At 39.7% G+C, this 24,447-nt stretch overlaps 2 protein-coding genes across 7 annotated transcripts in view; one reads left to right on the forward strand and one right to left on the reverse strand.

Annotated features, from left to right (window-relative positions):
* Nucleotides 1-23,712, forward strand: part of slc66a3 (solute carrier family 66 member 3) — a 61,230-nt gene extending 37,518 nt beyond the window's left edge. The window contains exons 5-7 of one of the 2 annotated variants that reach the window (XM_067984278.1): nucleotides 3,331-3,451; nucleotides 3,997-4,038; nucleotides 10,707-15,042. In XM_067984278.1, the coding sequence (XP_067840379.1) occupies nucleotides 3,331-3,451; nucleotides 3,997-4,038; nucleotides 10,707-10,798 (255 nt within the window). In that variant the 3' untranslated portion in view covers nucleotides 10,799-15,042. Of the gene's footprint in view, nucleotides 1-3,330; nucleotides 3,452-3,996; nucleotides 4,039-10,706; nucleotides 15,043-23,392 lie in introns of those variants that run through there. The other variant, XM_067984279.1, reaches the window with a different exon arrangement.
* Nucleotides 21,779-24,447, reverse strand: part of rock2a (rho-associated, coiled-coil containing protein kinase 2a) — a 203,307-nt gene continuing 200,638 nt past the window's right edge. For all 5 annotated transcript variants that reach the window (XM_067984276.1, XM_067984274.1, XM_067984272.1 and 2 more), the window contains one exon: nucleotides 21,779-23,446. Coding sequence is in view for 1 of the 5 variants with exons in the window: in XM_067984274.1 (XP_067840375.1) it covers nucleotides 23,443-23,446 (4 nt within the window). In the remaining 4 variants the exon portion in view is untranslated. The remainder of the gene's footprint in view (nucleotides 23,447-24,447) is intronic.

Here is a 24,447-nt window from a genome sequence, read left to right on the forward strand (position 1 = left end):
CTGAACTGAGTATGTATAGAGTGCCTGAGCCTATTCTCCATTTTTGTGTGACAATCCTTTTGTTATGTACTTCAATCCTATATTAGGAAAACAATCGTACAGTTCATGTGAGTGATTTTAGTAAACTAAACTAAAACTTGGGAGAATTCTGAAATGGAACAAATACTATATTGCTGCATGATCAAATACAGAAATTGCCCCAACTTATGTTCATCCTGGCAGAAGCTGACATTAAACTGATCATGTGTAGTTCGTTTAGAAGTCATCAACAGCACAGAGAGAAACTGGTTTTTTTCATGTGGTCAGTAGTGAAGTTGGTTGTCAGATGCTGTGTGAGGTATGGACTCTGGAGGCTCTGTTGCATGGTTTGCACCATTAATAGAAATTGGTTTCAGCTGACTCAGTAGCATGGTCATCTTCAGTGGTAGTACTGAAGACCAATACTGTAGCCTGGTTGACTGTGAGAGAGAGAAAGAGAGAGCATAACAAGATCAGTGGTGCTGTCTGGGCTGATCTGTCAGATCCCAGATGAAAAAAAAAATCTGATGTGTGAGTGAAATAAAAATCAAAACACTTTCAATGTTATTGTGCCTCCCATTTAAATTCTATTTAGTTTCTATTAAAATAAATTCAAAGTAAAAACCAGAATTTCTGTAGAACAAGTAAAATTGAACTAATTAAAACCATTCTGTACTAAAGTCAGTTTAGGTGTCGTGGTCTTGAATTGGGTAGTGGTGCACTACAAATTTGGCACCAAATTTATACCGATAACTATGAATTTGGTGTAGCAGGATCACAGGCTTCTTGCATACTGTTTCCAGTAAGCAATCCAAAAGAGAGTCTCCAGATTTGAAATTTATCTCTAGTTTCCAAATCCTTTCTCACTGCAGATGTCTACTTTATTCAATTTCTCTTCCTTCTTGCATGGAAGGATTCAATGGGGCAATTGTTGCCAGGTGTATGCTATATTAATATCAGTAAATATCTGCAATCGCACCTCAGCCTCCCGCATCAATCCACAAACAATGCCAGCTCCAGTTCTCCTGCCTGTAGAGCACTCTCCAAAATAAGCTGCTGCCTGAAGTTCTGCCCCTTTTTATATCTAAACATTTTCTGAACTAAAGTTGCCAAAGCATGAACTGGGCTAAACTAAAATCTGTGAATTAGCGGTACCTTAGTGATATTTCTCCTGATATTTTTATGATCCTAATCTATCCAAGGCAATTTTGTAAGACATCTGTTTTGCTGTTATTGTCTATGGTAATAGTATGCTATAATATCTGATATTAAAAGTAAATATCCTAATTTGTGTAAGGTTAGTACCGGGCTAACTTGGCTCCTTTCATCAAAAATAGTCAGTCAGTCTGGCTATATGCTGTCTTTTTTTGCTCATGCAGTTTCTCATTTCATGTAACATTGCATTAATGTAAACCATAAATTGTGTTGAATAAGTAGCTCAGAGAAGGTACAGGTATGGATATGACCAATATTGAAAATTTTCCAATTGCTGTGATGGCAAGAAGCTGATGCAACTTTTTTCTGATTTAATTATCCTTTTTGTACTCTCTCTCCCAAAAGAACAATTGGATGAAGTGCCATTGACACCCAACCAAACTGCCTCCATCATGTAGGTCCTAGTGATTAATCCCAAACAATTTCTCACCTGACACGGCTGCAGTATGTTTATTAGTTTAATTTTTAGTTTTGCAAATTGGAAATATTGAATGAAAATAGTAGTATTTTTATTTTCAAATGTCATTTTCCCTTCTATTATTTGTAAAATGCCAGGATGAGAAGGTGGGAAGTGATGACAGACTTACTTGTGCTATGGGTTACCATTGTAGGGTACTTTTATGGGAAGTGTTCTAGGAATGCACGTCTTCATAATTTTAATAATTTCATATAGGTGCAAAGCTATATAAAACACATTTTTGTTCCAAGTAGCTTTGTGTATTTTAACTATAGAAAATAGATCTCGTTTAGGCTCATTGTTAATCAAATGTCTTTTGGCAGCGGTTAAAATGGGAAATTAGAAAACACAAGTCAACAGTTAGTGTTTAGAAATTGACTGTCCCCCACCCTTTTATTTTGCTATCTATGTCTTCATTTCTTTTTTTCTTACTTGCTGTTTTATTCTATTCTTCTTGTCTTAACTTTTTCTCGTGTTTTTGTTTACTATTCTCTGCACACGAAGTCTAGAAAGGTGATGTGGACATTGGAAGATGGGGGAAGCCCTGAAGTGGAGTACAAGTGACGATGTCAGGCTTCAACCATAGCAAGATGGTTATCAACAATGGGGATACCTAGGGATATGGAAAGAGATCAACTGTAGCTGCTTTTAAGGTGTCAGACTTGGCTCAGTGGTAACACTGTCACCTCTGAATCAGAAGGTTGTGGGTACAAGTCCCACTCCAGAAACTTGAGCACGTAATCTAAGCTGACACTTCATTGCAGTACTGAGGGAGTGCTGCACTGTCAGAGGTGCCGTCTTTCGGTTGAGATGTTAAATCGAGGCCACGTCTGCCCTCTCGGGTGAACGTAAAAGGTCCCTTGGCACTTTGACACCCTGGTGTCCTGGCCAATATTTATCCCTCAACCAACATCACTTTTTTTAAAAAAAAACAACTTATCTGGCCATTATCTCATTGCTGTTTGTGGGACCTTGTTGTGCCGTGTTTCCTACATTACAACTGTGACTACACTTCAAAAGTACTTCATTGGGCTGTAGAGCGCTTTGGGACGTCCTGAGGTCGTGAAAGATGCTATATAAATGCAAGTACTTTCTTCTTTCTTGAGTTTTAAACTAAGTTTTTAAAACTGTTGTGTTTCAACTAATTCTCAAACTAACTAAATAACCTTAGAAGCTCCTGAAGTTTGTGTTTTCCAGTATGATTTTCCTAGTATTTAGGTTGAGTTTAGTGCCACATCATTATCGGAATCAAGGAATGTTTTTACAAAATGTCTAAGATATCCAATTTATATAACCAGCAACAATAAAGGCAATTCATTGGTTGAACATATTGGTAAAACAGGTGGAGAAAATCATTGAGTGAGTCAACTGGGACCATTTTTGTTCTCTTCCTAATAGTTGGACTAAGAATAGCATTGCCAGAGGTATTCTGCATGCCGTCCTGGCCTGGAATGGATGAGTGTGCATGTGTATATATATATATGTGAAACAGACCTACACAGAAAAAAATGATTTTTAAAAATATAGAATCTGTGACCGTCTCAAGTTCAAATTTGCTTTGGGCAAATACGGTGCCTGGGGATTGATTGGTTGCTTTGATTAAAACTTTGTGATTAACTCAAGTCCACTTTTTGTTGTAGAATCTGTCTACGTCGATCAGTGCATTAAGTAAATATGCTCAACTTCAGACTCTGTGGAAGACACATGACTCTGATCAAGTTAGTGCCCTGACATGGAGCTTTGCAATCTACACCACATGCAGTAAGTGTGACTTTGAACTGAATCTCATTGCATTTTTTTTTAAAAAGCTTGACAATACCATTTCTTGGATAAACAACAGAAAAGGCTTGTACATTGCTAGTTCCAGAATTATTAAAGTTGGGAATAAAAGTAAAACTCAATAGCTAGACCTGGAGGTGGTTAGAGATAGGTGGGGGGAGGGGGAGGGTGAAGCCATGGAAGAATTTAAACATGACAATGAGAATTAAAATATGAGGTGGTCAGGAGCCAATGAAGGTTAATGAGCACAGGAGTTATGGGCGAGCAGGACTTGGTCTGGGATAGGATATGGGCAGCAGACTTTTGGATGGTTGAACCAATGGAGGGTGGAGACTGGGAGGCCAGCCAGGAGAACATGGGAATAAACAAGTCTGGTGGCAGGAAAGTGCTGCAGCTGAATGTTGAAACTTTTAAACAGATGTGACATGGTGCCTGTATTAGTCCACAATAATCAGCTGTGGATTATCACCTGCTGCAATTAATCTTTGAATTGTTCTACTAATCTTAATTTTATTATTCTTGTACAGCAAGAATCTTCACTACACTGATGACCACCCAGGACTCTGCAGGTGAATAGATTCTACATATATAATTACCAAGTAGCTCTAACTGTACATTTCTAATTTTCAGCATTTCTAAATTTAAACAGATTAATGTTTTGGTGATGGAAGAGTTACTTTCACCAAAAAAGTAACTACCTTGCAGAGTTGTCTTATTTTTTGAATAGAAGTAACTTTAACATGCCACTAAAACTGAGCACGGATGACCCAACACCAGAATCATCTTAAGAGGCAATAATCCTTTAAGACATTAGTGATATAGGGTATTGCTCACATGAATCCCTTTCCTACGCCATGCATAAAGGGCATCAATTCCCAGATGAGTAAAGGTGACTCCTAAAATAATAACTAATCACAGTGATTAATACCACAACCGCAATAACTACCTCTGCAACTGGTCTATCCAAAACTACAGTTTCTATTCATTCAGCATAGAACTGAATAGTCCATTTGTTGGAACACCAGTATGTAATTCCATACAGAAATTATTTACGGGTTCAATTCTTCCACTCTGCTGAGTTCCCAATCTGTAATGCAGCTGGGAGGAGTTGCCAAGTGGAAGCCTAAAGCCTTCCATAGCAGAGAGGGAAAATCAGTTGACTTTTTTTATTGAGTCATGCTTGTATGCTATCTATGGTTAGACATTCTTGCACAATGATCCCAGCCCATTGAGATCAACCAACAAACTGCCACTCCCTTACAATGGTTTTGGCCAGTGGATTCCCACTGCAAATTCCATTGCTGCCTCTTACCCTGGTAACTAACCGTTCCTGCACAGGCGGAGTTTCAAACTTCTCACTATTAGTCTGAGAACTCTGCGTATAATCTTCATCGAGTTAAGTTAATGGACTACCAGGAGACTGGGGCCTAAATTTTAACTGAGGTGGGACCTCAGTGGGTGGGGTCAATAAGCAGGTGGGAAACCTGGAAAAAATTTTCTTGCGTGATCTCGAGCGACCGCAGCTCAAATAAAGCCACTTAACTGAACTTCCGGGTTTCGCGTCCTCAAGTTGCACAGCGGGCAAACTGCGCACCCGCATGACGCGTTTGAAGGGCCACTTCAACAATGCATTTTGAAGGAGAAAGGAGGCAAAAAAGAGTAACAAAAGTCCCAAAGCCAAGCCAGCACCCAGGTTCTCAAACGCCACCCTGGAGACATTACTGGGTGCTGTGAGAAATAGGAGGGAGGTCCTATATCCACTGGACAGGAGGAAGAAACCTGGTTCTGTCACAAAGAAGGCGTGACTCGAGGTGGAACACCAGGTAAACTGCAGGAGCACGGTGTCCTGCTTGTGGCAGCAGTGCAGGAAGCAATTTAATGACCTAACAAGGTCAGAAAAAGTGAGTAGAGTTACTGATTCACCTACATTTTGTGGTGAACATTACCCCATCTCATACTGCTTTGCGAAGCCTACTCCGTCACATCACTCATCACACCCACTTAAGGCTGTGTCAAATTGCCTTCACTTTCTGTGCACTTCTTCACCCCCCTCCCCCCCCCATTTGTGCACCCAACTCTCCCACTCACCCCAATTCTGATCCAATGTGATCAATCTGTCTGATAGTCACCCTCTGATGCATCTGCTTCATTGTCATCCTGACCCAAAGCAATGCATCCATTGGGTGACCCCATCACCCTCACTCACTCACACATCTGTACTTTCTCCCCTTGTATAAGAGAGCACAAAATGCAAGGGAGAGGGCGTGGACTGGAGGGGGGCCTCCATAAATAGTGACCCTCTCAGGCGGAGTAGGCGGCCTTGTCGTACGGTGGAATGCCTGGCCGTCAAGGATGCCGAGACTGGCACCCCGTAAACGTCTCGTGACAGAACTTTAAAATCCCTCACACACATGTTTTGATGTTATCAATGATTGATCTGTTGCACATCTCAGTATGCTCATCGCAACATTACTTCTGTGATGATTATTAATATTGCTGTACGTTCTCTTCCAGGGGTGAAGAAGTGGACGAGGGTGATTCCTCAGAGGAGCTCCCTGCCTCTGAGGGCGCACCATCATATCTTAGCGAGCTATGCACCAGTGCAGATATTCTCACGTCGGTGGGTCCTATTAGAGAGTTAGTTGGGTTGTCACCAGGTGAGTCAGCACACATGTGAGCAGGAGCAAACACTGGTGACAGGGGCAGTGGTGGAGAGAGTGTATCGGTGGGTGCACTGCTCTCCAGGCTCTGCTCAGCTTGGCACAGATGCTGAACCCCGGGGGCCATCCTTGAAAAGGAGAATGATTGAGGTACAGATGCACCTTTGCAACGTACTGGATGACTTGCCGCGTTTGTCTCCGCATTGACGTAGAGGCTGGAGGAGTCCACCCCCAGCATTAGTGAACTGACGGCGCAGGTAAATGCGGGAATGTCTGCGATGGAGAGAATGGCAGCCTCCATTGAGCTTCAAGCACAGCTCACAAATGAGTCCATTCAGGCCCAGGCAATGGCCTGCGGACTCTGAATGAACAACATTCTGCCGCCTTAAACAGGCAGACTGATACATTAGCACTGGCCTTACAAGGCATCACACATGTCCTCCAAATTATTGTCCAGCAGAGTGGTAGGAGTGATGTGGCCCTGGCCCAGGAGAGGGATGATGGCGAAAGGGGACATGGAAGTGGGGACTCCACTCAATGCGCTCCCACATCTCACCCGTTCCCTCCCCCTCAACCAGTACCCACAATGCTGCCTCCTCTCCAGGTGGCCGAGTCTGCCCCTGCACAGGTGCAGGTGGAGCAGTCTTTGGAGGGGTTCTCATGGGCTCCAAAACCCAGAGGTCAGAGGCCGAAAGTATCTAAGCAGTCAGGGCATGAATCTGAGCAACCTGCCAAAACCTCTACTGCAGCCACAGGAGATGCACCACGTAGAAGCTGTAGGAAGAAGAAATGGAAGGTTTTGTAATCACCAAGGGTATACACAAGGGTAGCTGACAACTATCATGATTTTCATTTATATTTGGTTTTTGTTAAATTCACATTAAATGTTGATTCTCACCACGTCTTGCCCATTCTTGAGTCCCTTTTGTGAAATCGCCCTTACAGTAAGACTTGATGCCACCCATTGGGTGCGTTTACAATGGGTGTATGTATGGTTGTAGGATTGTTTTGTGCAAATGGAGGGTGGGGGGGCTGGGGGGCTAGTGGTAGACGTGGTGGTCGTTACAGGTGGTCTGAGTATTTGACTATAGTTACTTTGCAGATCTCCCTATGAGAATCTATCATATATGAGTGACTCCCTGGCATGACGAGCAGCCAAGTGAGACACTGCTCTCGTCCTCATCCTTCTTCTTCAGTGTTGATGGCAAGTGTGGCTGTTTTTTGAGCACATGGGACCTTGTCCAATGGTAACCCTCTCTGTTGAGCGATGTTGTGCAGAACGCAACCCACGACTATTATTCTACGCACCCTCGCTGGTGAGTACTGAAGGGCTCCTCCAGATCGATCCAGGCACTGGAAGTGCATCTTCACCATTCCTATGGCTTGTTCTATAACAGACCTGGTGGTGATGTGACTGTGGTTGTACCGCTGCTGTGCCTCGTTGGTGGGGTTTCTCAGGTGTCATGAGCCACGTCTGCAGGGGGTATCCGTTGTCTCCAAGTAGCCAGCCCTTAAGTCTGCTTTGTGTGTGGAAGAGGGCTGGGATGATGGATTCGCGCAAAATGAAGGAATCATGGCAGCTGCCAGGGAATTTGGCACACACCTGCAGAAACCTCCTCCATTGGTCGCAAACCAGCTGCGCATTGATGGAGTGATATCCCTTTCAGTTGCTGAACATTCCTGGCTTGTGGAGGTGCTCGGATTGCTACGTGTGTGCAATCAATTGCACCCTGGATCTGTGGGAAGCCAGCCAGAGAGTGAAAACCCACTACCCTCTCAGTCTGGCTGATGTTGTCGATGGGGAAGTTGACATAGTCGGATGCCCTGGCAAACAAGCCATCTGTGACCTGTCATATACACTTATGTGCAGACGACTGAGAGATCCTGGTGATGTCACCGGTGGTGCCCTGGAAGGATCTGGAGACGAAGAAATTGAGGGCAGTGGTGACTTTAACTGCAACGGGCCACCAGTGCGTGGCCACCAGGCCCAGCCAGAAGCAACTGTGCATGAAGGAGCGTGCAGATGTCTATGACCACCTGCTGACTCAATCTGAGCCTGCATAAGCACTGCTCCTCAGAGAGATCCAGGAAGCTCATCCTCTGCCTGTAGACCCTCTCACGAGGGTAGTGCCTCCTGCGACGTCAGCCCCTCCGTTTGTCCCCTCTCTGCTCTTCTGCGGGTCCCTGTGGTGCATCAACTCCCAGAATTTCACGCTGTGCCTGCCGCGGGATGGTGATGTGCCTCTTCCTCAGATGTGCTGCTGAATAAATCCATTGCGCCCACCATTCCGATGATATCAGTTTGAGGGGGTCCAAAATGTAGATAAATAAATGTGAACACAAGAATTCTAAGTGTGAACAAAGAAATCTCAGTCCAAACACACAGAACTTCCAGCCAAAGGTTTGTCTGAGAGAACTGATCGCCCTGCTGCAAAAACTCACCCTTTAGTCACGTGTCAATCACTGGTTTAAAGGTCCAAATAGGTGTCGGCTGCAACTCGTCTCCGTTTCCATGGCATGTTCGAGGCCACGGGAGATATGTTCACGTAGAGTTAAAATTGTTTGTTTGCCTGAATCCACAAAAAATTAATTGTTAACTACTTGAACGATCTTAATTGCCCCATCAAATGTGATAGTCGGCGGGACGTCCATGTTTCTGAAGTGCGCACACATCCAGATGCGTCTGGGTGAAATGTGTTTTTCGGCAAGTTGGAGCCGGGATTCGTTCCCACTCCAAACTATTAAAATTTTTACTCCCCCCGACCCCAACCCACCCGTTCTTCCGGGTTAAAATTTAGGCCTAGATATCAGTTGTTGGTGGAGTTGATCACTTTGACTTATCTTATAGTTTCCTGGGTCCTCCTTAGTGTGCTTTTGTTTGCAATGGCTTTAAAAGAAACTGCATCCTTCCATTATGCAACACCTTGCAGTCAAACATTGTTTCCTTTTTGAAGTATCTCAATGTACAAACACCCTTCTGTACCTGTCCTTAATAATGATTTTACACCTGCACTCTAAATCATTAGCCCTACTATTTGTTAAGTCCTGCCTACCCTAGTGTTTATAAAGGATGTTCCACAAGTCTAGAAACCCTGAAAATGTTTGTTTCAGTAAAGGACACTCCATATATGTATCTATATAAAAGATTTGCAAGCATGCATCATACTTCAAAAAGTCAAAAGTATTTTTTAAAAAGTAGTCATTTGAGGCTTTTTCTGATCTGGAACAAGAAATTTACAAGCACCATTCAACTTAAAACCTTCCCTCTACAAATTTGAGTCAGATTTTGATTGATCTCAGGCTGTGTTTATTTAGAGCAATTAGATTTTGTGTTCTTAAGGGGCAAGGAAAGTGTAAAACCAGCTCCTCATTCGCAGGAGCACAATATATATTTCATGGTATAATTCTGCTTGCATTATAAAATAGGACATCATCTGGCTTACGGGTAATGAATACCATGGGTGATCAGCTGGTAAGTGGTTAAACAACCACACTCAGCAGTTGTCCCTTAAGTCTTATATTGAACCTGGAATTCTATATATCATAATATACTTGATAAATAGAGTGTCACATTTTGGGAATTCTGCTCATTTTTCCAGAAAGGATTTGGAAGAGTTGGGTTTAGGTGCCAGGTTTTAAAACTGGTTTAAAAAAGATGAAGGAATTTCTATTAAAACTGGACATTGATACGATTACCCAGGATGCTTGGAACAATAGATGAGTTGTAATCTCATCCCAGATCTCCCAGCCAACATTCATACTGTAGGGGGTTAGAATACCCCTTCCTTTAAGCTTTGCATGAAGTTAGCTTCAAAGGGAGAGGGTGTGGCAGCAACGTTGATGAGCAGCTCTTCTGGCCAATGCCTGATTAGGGGAAGTAGTCAGGAACTAAGCCCCATCTTCTGGTAGGCACATAAAAAGAGGTGAACAAAGACCCATGTATTGGGAGTCAGGTTTTTAAACTGAGAACTGTGTAAGCTTTAGCCAGGCTCAAAGTCAGAAATGCTGGAGGAACAATTAGAAAATATCTTCTTTACGTCAAGTAAGACAACCCGAGTTGGGGAAGTGTGGCATGTTCTTTATTTTGTATTATTATGGGAAGATATCTTGTACTGTTCAAACTAAGTAACTCCTGTTCGATGTATTCACCTTATTGCAAAATAAAGCAGCTTATTGATTTGTATCTGGCCTCATCTCACTAAGTGTTTGCTTGGTCTGCCTTCATAGAGCCTGAAGAGATATTCATGCAGAAGACATGAGTATCCAGTCCAGAGTACAAAGGGATGATATGGTTACCTTCCTGGGCCTATTGTGCAAGTAGATATAGGGCAGCGTGAGTCAACTCTCGTAAAAGTAATTCACTGAGAATTTATGGGAGTGACTGACACCACTGGCCCTGGAAAGGCACCTATGGAATGTTTGTGTACTTTAAGTAAATGCAAATTAAGATACAGTAATATTTTTGATAATTACAAACTTCTATAATAAAAGCAGATGACTTGATTTTTATGCATGGGTCAATAATAATTCTAAATAAAAATGCACATCTTATATAATAGTTCTAATTTTCTTTCCAGTGCTTATACGCTATGTGGTTCTATGTCTGTTGAATATATGGGTTTTGACCACCATCATCTACTACAGGAAGGCTGGAAAGAAAAAGGAATAAACATGGCAAGGAGCAGCACTCTGGCCAGCATTACACAACTGGTTTTCTGGATTCAATCAAAAATGCTGCATTGGTGATGATCATCCAGCAACACTTTAGTCATTGTCTTTGCATCATATTACAATAGAACAATCAACCCAAATATGCAGAGGGAATTTAGGAGCTACTCAAAAAATGTTGATTACAATTTGTTATATCTAAATGATGTGCTATTCATACAGCCATCAATTTGAACATGGCATAGTATATGATTGAGTAGACTCTATTCTGGATCAAGTCAATGACAGAAACTGATTAAAGTACATGGCAGGGCATCTCTTTATTCAGCTCAAGTCTCTTCATCCTCAATAGATGCTATTCAGACATTTACTGTAACCTACAGTAGTTGGATTAGGATAAATTTGTCAATTTTTTTGATACTGTACTTTTTGAATATTGCATTACAATAGCTATACCCATAAGGAACAAATCCAAGCAAAAATAAAAAGATAAAGGCTATTACATTAGAGATAGCATAATATTGTAACAGTAATAAACTCAAGTACAGGTTTGTAACAATCAAACCTTTAAGGCAGAGGTGTCCAAACCTTCTACCTGTTGTCCATAGTTGCTTACCACGAAGCCCCAGAACATCATATAAGCGATTAGAATACAAAACTGAATTCAAGAAATACTTTATTGAAGACATTACTGTTGTACTTCACTAAAGCTACTAAAATTAAACTTATGCTGTTATTTTCCTTGCATGAGCACTCAATACAGCATACTTAAAATAGCACAATACTGATTCTGGTCTTCAATCACCTTGGGGGTGAAATTCCACAGGGCTGCACCCACTGTGCTGCCATAACTTTGAATGTAAACAAGGATTTTGGCAAAGTTATGGTGGTGCAGTGGGAGAAGCTTGAGGATATTCATTCCCCTCGTTTATACCGTGAGCCATGTCAGAATTGGCAACTCTCGGAAGCAGAGATTTGAATCCAACAGTTGTGTATGATGCTTACATTTTGCCTACATCATAGGCAAGAAGGCCTGTTTCTTATGTGGAATGTCGGCTGAAGTTTGAACATCCCTGATCTAAGGCAAAATTGGGTCAATCAACAGTAATGCTTAAAGGTCTAAGTCAAAAGTATTGTGGTGACAGGTGGCAGGGGTGATTATGACTAGGTCTTTGAAGGATCGGTCCAGTAAGAGGTAACATATAGTTGAAGCAGATGTATAAACATCATGGTTATAGAAGGCTATCAGAGGAAAATGGCAAACACACAAAAACAGTGCTTGGAGCAGGGTACCCTTGTACACCAGGAACTGGGAAGCAACAACCAATGGGAGGTTGATTAAATAACCCATTTTGGAAACCAGTGGAACCTCCTAGAAAGATCCAGACACAATAAAGTGGGTTGGTTGAGTTAAAAATGTGATGGACCTGACCTCCTGCAGTTTCAAGACTCTTAAAGGACAACACCAACAAATATACAAATGGGAGCAAACTCTCCACTATGGTCATTTTTAAAAAATGTTTCTTTTTGGTGAGAGGATTAACTTGGGATTCTGGAGTAAGTGGGTCCAAATAATGAAATTAGGTAGCATTTATTTGCTAATCAGAAAATTAGCAATTTTTTAACAAGCCTGAGCAATTGGTTGAAACACTTATTTATATCTTAAGAAGCAAAGGAAAGTGCATGGATGTGAAAGGGGACAATGTGATGCAAGTTTTTTTCTCATATTTTGTTCAAAACAAAAGGCGTTCCATAACTATCACTGCACTGTGATAACTGCTGTGAAGACAATCTGACATTTCTGATGCACCTCTGAAATCGGATTCTCATATGGACCAATTGGATGGGGGGGTGGAAGGGAGAAACACTGGGACTTAATATGAGTGAACCTAGGATTGCCCACGCAAAAATGGATCTGTATTTGTTTTGAACCAGTATGTTTAAAGAGTGAGATTTTTGTTTTGTTTTAAGGTGGTATCCAAGGTTAATACTGATTTTGTTATGGAAAGCACACACATCACCTTGATAAGAACAAAGAAAAAAACAAGCTAAATAATTGGAAACAGTGACATTTAATAAAAGGAGTGATCAAATTAATCTCCTTATGACCTTACTTGGTTAAAGGAAGAATGAGGGAGATGTGGAAAATAAAACTGGTCATGTAGGTTTAAAAACATGATTTATAAAGAAGGTTGCCAATCCTGCCTGTGTCAGTTTGGATGTACTGTTTAGTTGTCCACCCATGACGACTAGGTACAGGATGCCAGGGTCCCTTTGGAGGGGAGGCTGGAATAGCACCAACTCCCAGTAGTGTTCCATACCTCATTGCAAAAGCAGGAACAAGCAGACATTTCAGGAGCAGGTGGAGTTGGTGGCAGGACCCAGAAACAAAAAGTTAAAAACATCAGAGCCCCAAGGGTCACAAAAATGGGAGGTATCAGGGATTGCACATCAGTAGTTTGGGAGTATGAGCATGTGTAATAAGTTCGCAGAAGTAAATTACTTTGGTATCTAGAACAGCAGAGACTTGAATGGAAGAAAGAAAGAGAGAAGTGGAATCAGAAGGAAAAAAAAACAGAATGGAAAGGAAGTAAATACAAACTATAAAGAAATCAAAACTTAATGTATGGAAACTTATGTTGATTTACGAAGTTTATTTGCATTCAAAATAAAATATATGCTCAGCAGACCTAGATACAGTGGATGGTGCAATGATGTAAGGAGTAATTCATGATCATTGCTTTATTCGTTGTGTCAGCTCCTACATATTATTTGACATAATAAAGCATTAAAGTATGACAAAACCCAGATTATTTTCCATACAAGAGGTAGAACAAAATTTCTTGTGCCTTAAGTATGAAGCCACAATATAGTCAGGGGATTCTACACTCATAATATTTTATTAGTATCGACAGTAGTTGGCACTGTGGGTACCAAAGTGATCCTACCAAGTTATTAGAGATTCAGTTAATAAAGGTTGAATATTTTTAAGGCAGCTTGTTTTCGATTTTTTTTTGAAAAGAATAATTTAACTGTAGGGCTACTTAAAGTTCAAATCTAGTGGTTTTTAAGGGTTTAAAAAGTTTGATTTTTTGATGATTAATTCATATTTAAATTTTCATATTTCACTTGTTTAAATAAAAATGACTTTTTACTCCCCAAATTCTAAATTCAGTGAGGCTCAGATATTTAATGGAAAGTTTACTTCTGTGGCATTTACCTGCAGTACAATGTCATGAATGACTAGAGTTGGCAACCAAAACCAATCACATTTTTTCTTCCCACTGGAAAAAGTTCCCAGAAAAGTTAATAATTTGCAGTTCTACATTTCTTTTATAAATAATCTGTTATGGTCAGGTTTTAAAATATTTAATAACTTCAGTATTTAATTGATTTTAGCAACAAAATTGTTTTGCAGTTTTCAACTATGCTATGTATTGATGCGGTATAAGTATGACTGATTTGTGTAAGCCATCACAAAACCATTTTAGTTAACAATAAACTTAAGGGCGTGGTGTAATGTGTGTATGAACTTTTCATGGGCATGTGCAAGCATTAACATTCCTCAATTTAGGCAGCTACGGTTGATTCAGTAAGATGAAGGAGAAAAACAAATAAAATAGACATCACTTTGGGGAAACCCGTTTGGATAAGTGAATAATTCAGAGATCTGGCAGTGTATTAATTCCATTATCATAAATGAATAAGTGAATAATGCAGCTAACTGTTCATTCATTCCAATATTGCCCTGCATTTGATGATATTTGGCTTATGTTGAAAATTATACATATTGGATCACCAGTTAGTTTAGATAAGCAGCATTCCACTGTATGTTTCCACATGTGTAGCTACACATGTTGGGTAGCAAACTTATGAAAACTATTCTGAAGTTTTTTTTCTAATACTAGGGTAAAATGTGAGTTGGCAAAATTTATAAAAGAAAACAATTTTTAATGTAATTTCATGCTTGCATCCCTGTAAATTTTAACACAGATTGCAGATTAAGAAATAGAGAACGCACATCAAGGATGTAGTAGCCTGCTTTGTACTTTGCCCCCTTTATAACAATTTGTATATATAGATAATAGAAATACAGTAACTAGTAAAGATGGAGCTTAAACATCAATATTGGTTTGTATTATTGTACAGAAACCTCACTTGTACAATGTAATATTTTTCATGTGACAATGTCCATTTTTACATAAATTTAACATGATGATCAGAACTCACCATTGTGTATCCTATCCTGCCTATATTTGCTGAACTGTCTGTGATCATCACAGTGTTTTGCACAGCGTTTCTTATTCTAGGTTTACTGTTGGTTCACAGATTATCCTAGTAGTCCTTTATTTCCTAAATCATAATTTATTTTGCCAGAAAATTTTGAGAAGAAATTACCACGGTTGCTTGGTTCAGAGACATAATTGCAATGAGAGATGTCTTTTCCTTCCATGTGTCTTGTCCTTTTATGTAGTGTAAGGAGGTAAGGTCATGTTTCTGGACTGAAGCCGTTGAAAGATATACTTCCACATTTTCAATTCCTTTCAGCAGCTGATGCCGATCTACCACTCATTAAAATGTAATGCTTTCAGCCGGGCTCATTAATTAGACTGTGATGCCCTAAATGTGTGCTCAGTCCTCTATCCCCCAAATACCAGACAAGTGAAAGATAGGTTTCTCCATTAATGAGTGTTTACGGTCCATCTTTATTTTGTTTTACAATAATATGAAATACTTTGGGAGGCAGGGGAGGTATAGTATACATACTTATACATTTTCACTGGTCTTTACAGTATGCTTTTGGGAAGGCAGTGAAGAAAAACTATTAAAATTTTCTCACCTAAAATCAGGTCCAGAGATGCACATACATCGCACCTGTGAAGTCAGTATGCGCACTTCTGGGTCCAATTTTGCAAACAAAAGAAATGGTGACTCAATTCTCTGCATAGATAAACTTTGCTCTAATGTGGCAGGTTGAAGAAAATAGAATTTTTTTTAAAAATCACTTCGCTAAGATCCAAAGGCAGGAGATGTCACGGACTGATGACAAAATCTGATTGCTGAATTGTTAGTAAAGATTGAAGTTATTAGGGACTTCAAATACGATATATTTGCTTAATTCAAGTGTCCTGCAACCAGATAGGAGGCTTGAGCTTGCCGCAGAATCACCGACACTGCTTGCCGATGTTGCAGGTCCAATTTCTCTCCCCTGATTTTGACACTAAAAATAGAATCTGAAAAACAGGCGTTAAAATCAGCAATAAAAAAAACTTTAATGATCTTTAACAAAATTGTATTTAGTCCCTTAATCATATTGTCCTGTTTTTAGACACACAAGTGTTTAGTTTTGTGGCTAACCTTTTACATTTTTATACATCCTCTATATACTATGAGTAAGAGACAGTCCAATGACAAAATAAGAGGCCAGGTTTCCTCCCGTTGACAATGAGTGGACAGAAATCTCATCCATGGGGTCAGCACATTGTCCTTTCACCTCTGTGACCTGAGTTTGAATCTTGCTGGATGATAGGAAAACTCTCCTGTGCTCAGTAAAAGGATCCAAAGTGAAATTTGAACAATCTCAAACTTATTCTTAATGGGCAAGGGGGCACAGTACAACACAGCCCACAGATAAAAGGGAAAAATAGCAGAATAAATTTAAGTTTAAAAAATGGTGGTACTGAAAAAAAAAGGTGGAAAGCTCTATGACTGACTAACAGGAAAGCACATTGTGGCAGGCAAGAGCACAACAACATGATTTCCTAAGACACACCAGAGAAATACTCAAATAATGATGCAAATTATTATTCTTGCTAGGTTACATTACATTTGGAAATCACATAAACTTATATTAGTGACAAAAGGATTAACAACTGTCTTCAAAAGTACAACACATGATTTCACATAGCTCACCTAGGAGTCAAGTTCTTCACCAGGTAACAAGTTTGTCATTAAAAATACGAGGAGTGCGCAGGGCAGTATATCCTGGCTTAAGAGCCTCTGCTGCTAACCCCTACAAAGTTCGTAGGATCAGAGGGAGGTGATATTAATTTGCGTGCCAGTGGTGGGTGCCCTGGGGTGCATCTAGGGCACTTGCTATTGCGAACATGCTGAAAAGTCCATCAGAGAAGGCCAGTCTGGGAGAGGGGTCCACCACTATAAATGACAACAAGATGCCCCAGTGTCTGGGGCATCTTGTTGTCATTTTTTTAGTTTTGAAGGGCTGCTTCAAAACTAAAAAAAAATGTTTCCTTCTTTGGGCGGGTCCAGGGCACAATCCTAGCCTGCATGCCAGGTGAACCTCACAACCACTAATTAAAGGAGAAGTATGCCTCATCTGACCAGGCATACACTGCCAACTATATGCCTGGTCCCTTTGAGACCAGAGATGAGGGAATGCCCAATATAGGAGGGCCCTGGCCCCACACCCTTGTTTGAGGCAGACAGATGCTGACTCCAAAAGGCTATTTGGATACTTAAGTGCAAGGCTGGGACCTGTCGTATCTAGGCTCCAGCCATTACGGCAGCAGCATGCCAGCATAATTGTGAATTTTCATAGCCAAGTTGTCTTACACTAACTGCTACAATGCTTAACTGATCACATCTTCAAAATGTACAAACAGAATAATGCCCAAAAAATCAAATTCATCTTTTTTATAGGCTTCAGTATACGCCTATGTTCAGCCTTAGTTTGATTTCTTAAATGGAGATTTTCTTTTAATCAGGATTTTCTTGAGACTTACAAGATGAAATATTCAATATGAGAAATTAGGTAGTCATTATTTGGCATTTTTTCTTGATAACATTTAGAACCATAATCAGTCATATCTTGTTTGATCAAAGTTACACTTGCAGGCTCCATCTGGAGTTACATCTTGAAGTGCCATCATGAAGTTCTGTCCTTCCACAAACATCCAGCTCTTGTATGAAGATCTTGCAGATGAAACTTAGACCCTTCATAGTGGGGTTTGATTTGTAACTGCCAGGCACCCACAATGGCTGGCGTTAAAAGCAGAAAACCAACAAGTGCTAGGTGCATCGCCTGGCATTTGAGGTGCCATGCCTAATTATCAGTCCTGTGAAAACAAATTAGTACAGTACTAATGTTCTGGTCTTATATTATCATTCTCTGTTTGATAATGTCAATTAAAGACTTGTCAGCAGCTCAAAAATAATTGGTGCTGTTTTTCATTAAGTACAATAAATTTTCTAATGCTGCCCAATGCTTCCCTGTTTGAGCAGCAGGAATGGACGGCACAGCAGAAGTGAAAGCTGCCTGGAAGGCTTATGATCAGGTGCATCAAATACTCCTAGTGCTGCATGTACAGGTCAAGAAGCTACCTATCCTTAACAGATGCATTTCCAGGCTTAGGCCATCAGGCAGGTGGTTACTGACCAGTGCTACCTCCTGAAGACAGTCTCTTGTCAGCATTGATTTCCCTGTAGAAGTCAAGGTAACAACCACATTCAATTTTAATGTGGCTAACAGGCCACAACAGGGGAATTTTACAGAGGTGAGATGCCATTCATTCAACGGGGTCACATAGCACTGTTTGGCCAGTTCTATCAATATATTAGCTTTGCCACAGAGCATTACCTGCATCTCAAAGGGACCAAGGCTTAGGGGATCTCTTATGGGGTTTCCCCAATGTTCAAAAAGTAATTATCAGCATGTGATTATTCCAGCTCCATTCAGCAATGCCATGTCATACAGAAATCAAAAGGGAAAGCAAAATACTGCGGGGATGCTGGAAATCTGAAATAAAAACAGAAAATGCTGGAGAAGATCAGCAAGTCTGGCAGCATCTGTGGAGAAAGAAACAGAGTTAACGTTTCAGGTCAAAGACCTTTCGTTAGAACTGGAAGAAGTTAAAAGCGTTAAAGGTTTTAAGCAAGAACAAAGCCAGGGAAAGGGGGGGGGGGGGAAAGAGGAAAGAACAAAAGGGAAGGTCTGTGATAGAGTAGAGGGCATGAGTGATTAAATGACAAAAGGGATGACGGTGCAAGGCAAGGATGGTGGTAATGGGACAGGTTAAGAAACAAAAGATTGATCAGGAGTAGCTGTAAATGGCAGCAGCAGAACTATTATCAGCACTAGCTGATCGAAAAAATGGGAACAGTTATTGAAATCATTGTTATTGAAGGTTGTAAAGTGAACTATTTTAATTCTATTTAATGTAAACTATTTAATGTAAACTTCTATGATTCTATTTACATGGGTAAGATGGGTATAGAGGGATATGGGCCAAGTGCAGGCAATTGGGACTAGCTTAGTGGTATAAACTGGGCGACATGGACATGTTAGGCCGAAGGGCCTGTTTCCATGTTGTAAACTTCTATTCTAATTCAAAAGGGCTTTCATTCCCTCAATATGCAATTGGTATGTGATCACTGATTTAGGATTATTCACATTGATGTCTGCTTCCCTGTGAATTCCTATGATTCATGCATTCTGCATTAGTCTTAATGTTACCAATCTCTTCCAAAGGAGGTGGTCAATACCGGACTGCTGAAAGGTACTTAAGACCTAAGACCCCTTGGCACACACATACTTGAGGGCTGACATGCAGTAAAATGCATCAAAGCCCCGCCTAGGGTGCCGATCGAGCAGCATTTGGACATGCTCAAATAAAAGGATCGCACATTTGCAAGAGAAGGTCACCAAAACTGTGACTGTGTTGCATGCTGCACAACATTGTCACTGTTTGAAACATGAGCATGTACTTCAATGATAATCAACAGGCACTAGTGTAAGTAGTGACAACAACTGTCCTTGAAGGAGGTGAAGTGCTGGTAGCACAAGAACCATGGCAGCAATTGACGTCCTCTTTTGAAGTTGCTGCTGTCCTATCTGCTGCCCACTGGAGCCCTGCATCTCAACAGTAACTAGTCAAGAGAGTGTTTACAGAACAGACACAGACTACATGATGATTTAATTAATCACAACATTTATTTTACACCAATGTGCAATACTGTGCAGATTTCTGTGGGAGTTATTAAGTGTGTTTTTGATGCAACGTATGTGAAGAACTTCATACATATTTAGATCAAACATAATGGAAATATGCTGTCATACTCTTGTGGGTTCCTCTCAAAATCATAGATCCTAATCTACCTCTACATAGTGTGGTGCCTAGTGGTGGCTGTATAATGCACCTAGTTATGATCCAATTTAAACTTTATTTGAAGAGTAGCATGATATAGGACATAAAAAAGAAACACACTTAATATGTGCTGAATATCAAAGGAAAAAAACATGCAATTTCAGTATATTCTAAAACTAAGTGTATTTAAATAGTCTAACATACAAATGATATTTAAAGTGCCATGCCCCATAACAATGAGGATTCTAGTTTATCACCAATAACTACAAGTTTACCACCAATAACTACAAAAAATGGCTTGAGACACACAATCATAGGCGTCACATATGCCACAGCTGAAAGTTGCTGTTATACAACCAGACCTGGGCCAGTAAGTGTAGACTGTGAAATGAAATCTGGCAGACCGCAGTTTGGAAGAACGGAGAAGGCCCTCTGCCTCTAGCGGTCAGCGATGGAAAAGATCCTCTCGAATAGCAAGTACTGGTGTACTAGCATTAGTTTGCATGAATGATCCTATTTCCTTTCTGACTGATGACACCTCTTGGTTAGCATGAACCAATCAGATCTGAGAATCATGTCACTCAACAAATTCCACACCAAAAACTTAAATTGAAATAATTCTAAACATTTAAAAGTTATAACTGAAAATGTAAGTAAGTTAAGTAACAGTATTTTTTTTTAAAATTAAGTTGTACCTGAAATTTTACTAAGTTAAAAGCCTGGGCCTTGGGACAAGCCCGAGACTCAGTTTATCAGCAGGCAAAGTCAGAAATGTCAATTGCTGAGGCCTTCTCACTTCCATTTTTTTCTCAAATTTTGTCTGGGGTAAACTGGTATCGACAAACAAATATCAACACAACACATAGTACATGATATTTTTGATATTCACAACATTACAGGATCCTTAGAACGATAGCATGCTGCTCCCCTAATGGCTGAGTCAGTCCAGTGACTAGCTGAGCCATACAGACCAGAAAGATCTCCTATCCCAGTTTGTGCTGTGTTAGCTTATCTCAGCCAAAATAGTGCTAGTGGAGCTAAATCTTACATTATGCCCATAGGTCAGGCAGGGGAAAATCAGTCAAGCTCCTTCTCCCTATCAAGGAATCCTTACTGTGCTTGTGTAAGTGGACACTGGGTGTGGTCAGGACTGGACTCAGTTATGATGTCTCCTTAGCCAAATAACCTACCGATATTCACCATCAGTGCTCCTACCCGAGTAACAGCCACTTGGGTGAAGTACCAGAGCTTGCCTGTGGAACTATACTCCAACAAGGGAGTTAATGCAGTTAAGAGATTAGTGGAAGAAGAAATAGGCAGAAAAAAATTAATTGTAGCATGGTTGTTTGCATGACTACTCTGTCAAGTATCTCATGAGAGCCACAACTTACCTACCTGCTGGTACAATTCAGGATAGATTTCTTTCTCCTGATTTACATTTGGAACCTTAATTGTTTAATTAAATTTAAACAAATCATAAACATAGAACCTCACAGTAATTCAAATCTAACTGCTTCAACAGGAATTGACTCAAAATTTGTACCAAGAAGCAGAAAACTGGTAAGATGCTGCAAAGAAATGTTTGCAATTGCAGGACAAACACAAATGCAACTGATACAAAAGATTGGGGTGGGGGGAGGTGGGAGGAAAAAACAGTCAATGTGGAAAAACCACATGAAAGGACAGGAAGACTGCAAGATAGGATAAAGCAACGCTTTCTTAGGCTTACTGAAAATTCTTGAAGCCGAAGAGTTAAGTCAAGATTAGATTTCATTTGTATGCCCAAAAACAGCATTAATGGCTTTCACATGTCAATGTGTGTGTATATAAGAGATTGGTCAGAAACCAAATTAATGACTATGCAAAACACAAAAAAATTGGAAGGCTACATAATGGTTTTATTGTCAAATATGTTTTACATTATCTTTAGCATACTGTAGTTGTATAAAACATGCATTTCAAGATGATAGCCTTTATAAATACAAAATGGCCAAGCCAATATAAATTATGTATTTTTGTAAGATGGCATGTAAAATAATATATCTGAATGAGTGCCCCATTTGCAAGGCCTCAGCTTCCCAGCTACACTTCAGAGTCCTCGAAACAAACTACTGCAACCGTACTAGAGTCTACACTACAGCTACAGTGTTAGAGAACTCTATACAAACTTTAAAATACATCTACAGTATGACTTTAGTTAAATCATTTTAGAGTTTGTGAAAATCTTTATATATGTGCTGTGAGAATGTAGTAAAAATAACAGACACAGATGCTCTTTTTTAGAAATAATAATGAAAATAAAACATCTAGACTGGTACACAAACCAAGGCAAATAAGGTTTCATAGCACTTAGTGAGTCTAAAGGATTACAAATTCCATAAATTTGCTATTACAGTAATATAATTGAATGGGCCAATACCATGTCATTCCTTTGTATATTTCTCAGTTTCAATGGGTAGTAACAGTTGTACATTAGCTAGATTTCTTTTTAAGATTCCATACTTGAAATATTTTCTTCAATAATTTTATAGAAACACATTCAAAATTGGCCAATGCAAATGCAAATGGTTACGTGTAAAAATAGTGCACTATTTTTCTTAACAATAAACTTTCATTTAATTTCCATTACAACAGTCATCAGTAAACTTCAATTTAACAGGATGGGCAAACATTTAGAAAAATGTTAAATTAAGGCGTTATTTATATATGAAATGAAAATCACGGGGTTGCCCATTATAAACTGTGTATTTATGACTGATAACATTCTCCAAAATTTCCTCAATCTGAAGGGCTGCAGTTTCCCACATTCCTTTCAGATGCAGCTTCCTATAATATGCTCATAAGCAAATCTGTTAAACTCTATGGCTTTATACAAGTGCATAGATGCAACTGTGATAACAAAAGCTTGTTCTTTCTACATACCATATGATGTACTTTGTGCCAAGACCACTGAAGGTTTCCTTTGACTAATTACTATTCTGCATAAAACTGAAAACGTATGACTGACACTCTGAAATTTCAAAGCTCTCTTGGGCTGTTCCAACACAACATACTTTCACATGACCATCTGGTACATTTGGTTTCTTATTCTAGTTGAACTGATTTAACCACCTCACAAATTAGTCATTCTTCTTTACAACGTTCCGGTCTATCGGACAGTGGCACATTTACCGCATTCTGTGTCCCAACCAATCTAGTGTTTATTTCACTTGGTTGCCAAGTAGTATCATATCCAAGAGAGCTTTGTGTAGATCAGGCATAAAAAACAACCTGGGGACATCTTTACATCAACTTCTATTGCTGTTTGGGACTGCAGCAGACCAATACTGCTCCCAAATTTAGAATTCTACATTGCTGCAAAGTGCTGTAAACCACTGAGATACTGAGACAGTCACATTTAGCTTTTTTTTATATAAAATAAATTGCAGCATTTTGTGCACTCTTGTTTTGGATGTCAAAAAGTATATTACACAGAGTCTTTTTTTGTTTAGGAAGGAAACCCATCACCTTGAACAGTATGACTGCATTCCCCAGAAGACAGTTAGCTGAAAAAGAAACAAAAGACAAATGGATTTAAAACATGTCTTTAACCTAGAACTAGAACACCAAAAGCCTCTAGCAACTGCAACATCTACCTATCGCTAACTGCTATCTGAGTTAGTATCTACTTTATGTTGAATTGTGTCAGGAGAAAAAAAACCAACAGATCTACTTAATAAGGAAATGCTGTTTAAAATACACCATCATGTTGGTAGCATACTTTTATTCCATCCCAATGTCGCTTATTAAAGTTGTTCTGAAAAGTTGAAAATGCTGAATTTGCGCTTATTATTACTGTCAAAATGCTGCTGCTTCCTATTTTTGAAGAAACATGACACAAAAGGCATCAAGAGGTATGGGGAGAGAGCGGGAGTATGGTATCGAGATAGAGGATCAGCCATGATCATATTGAATGGCGGAGCAGGCTCGAAGAGCCGAATGGACTACTCCTGCTCCTATTTTCTATGTTTCTATGATTTTGAGAATTGAACATAGAAGACATAAAGCATGGCTGAGATGTAATCGAAGACATTACAGGGGAGCTTTCCACTGAGAGCAGACCACGTAACAACGTTTGACAATCACGAATCTTGAACATTATATTTTTATTAGGAATCCGTCAGAATTTAATTTAGACTCGGCAAGTTCTGCACAATCTCCTCAAAGTTGTCGGAACTGAGAAATTACTATCCAAAGTTCAACGAAACACAATTTTGCACAAATTAGTAATTTGCACTTTCCACGTAAACAGTAACCCATCATAATATAAAGAAAAATTAAGTGATTCTTCATGTAATCACATAATTGATCTTTGTGTTTATATTTAGGTAATTCAGATAGATTTAATTATGAAAATTAATTGTGGTTATCAATTTATAGTCAAGCTAGATAAGCATGTATTTTAAATTACTTGCCGTCAGCTACAGTGACCAAATCAGGAACAGATGAAGATGACTAACGTCCCTTCCTGCTGACTACTGACAAGGTCACAAGTGCAGACTTCCAA

This window comes from Heptranchias perlo, chromosome 5 (genome assembly GCF_035084215.1).
Source record: "Heptranchias perlo isolate sHepPer1 chromosome 5, sHepPer1.hap1, whole genome shotgun sequence".
In the NCBI taxonomy this organism is placed as follows: Eukaryota; Metazoa; Chordata; class Chondrichthyes; order Hexanchiformes; family Hexanchidae; genus Heptranchias; species Heptranchias perlo.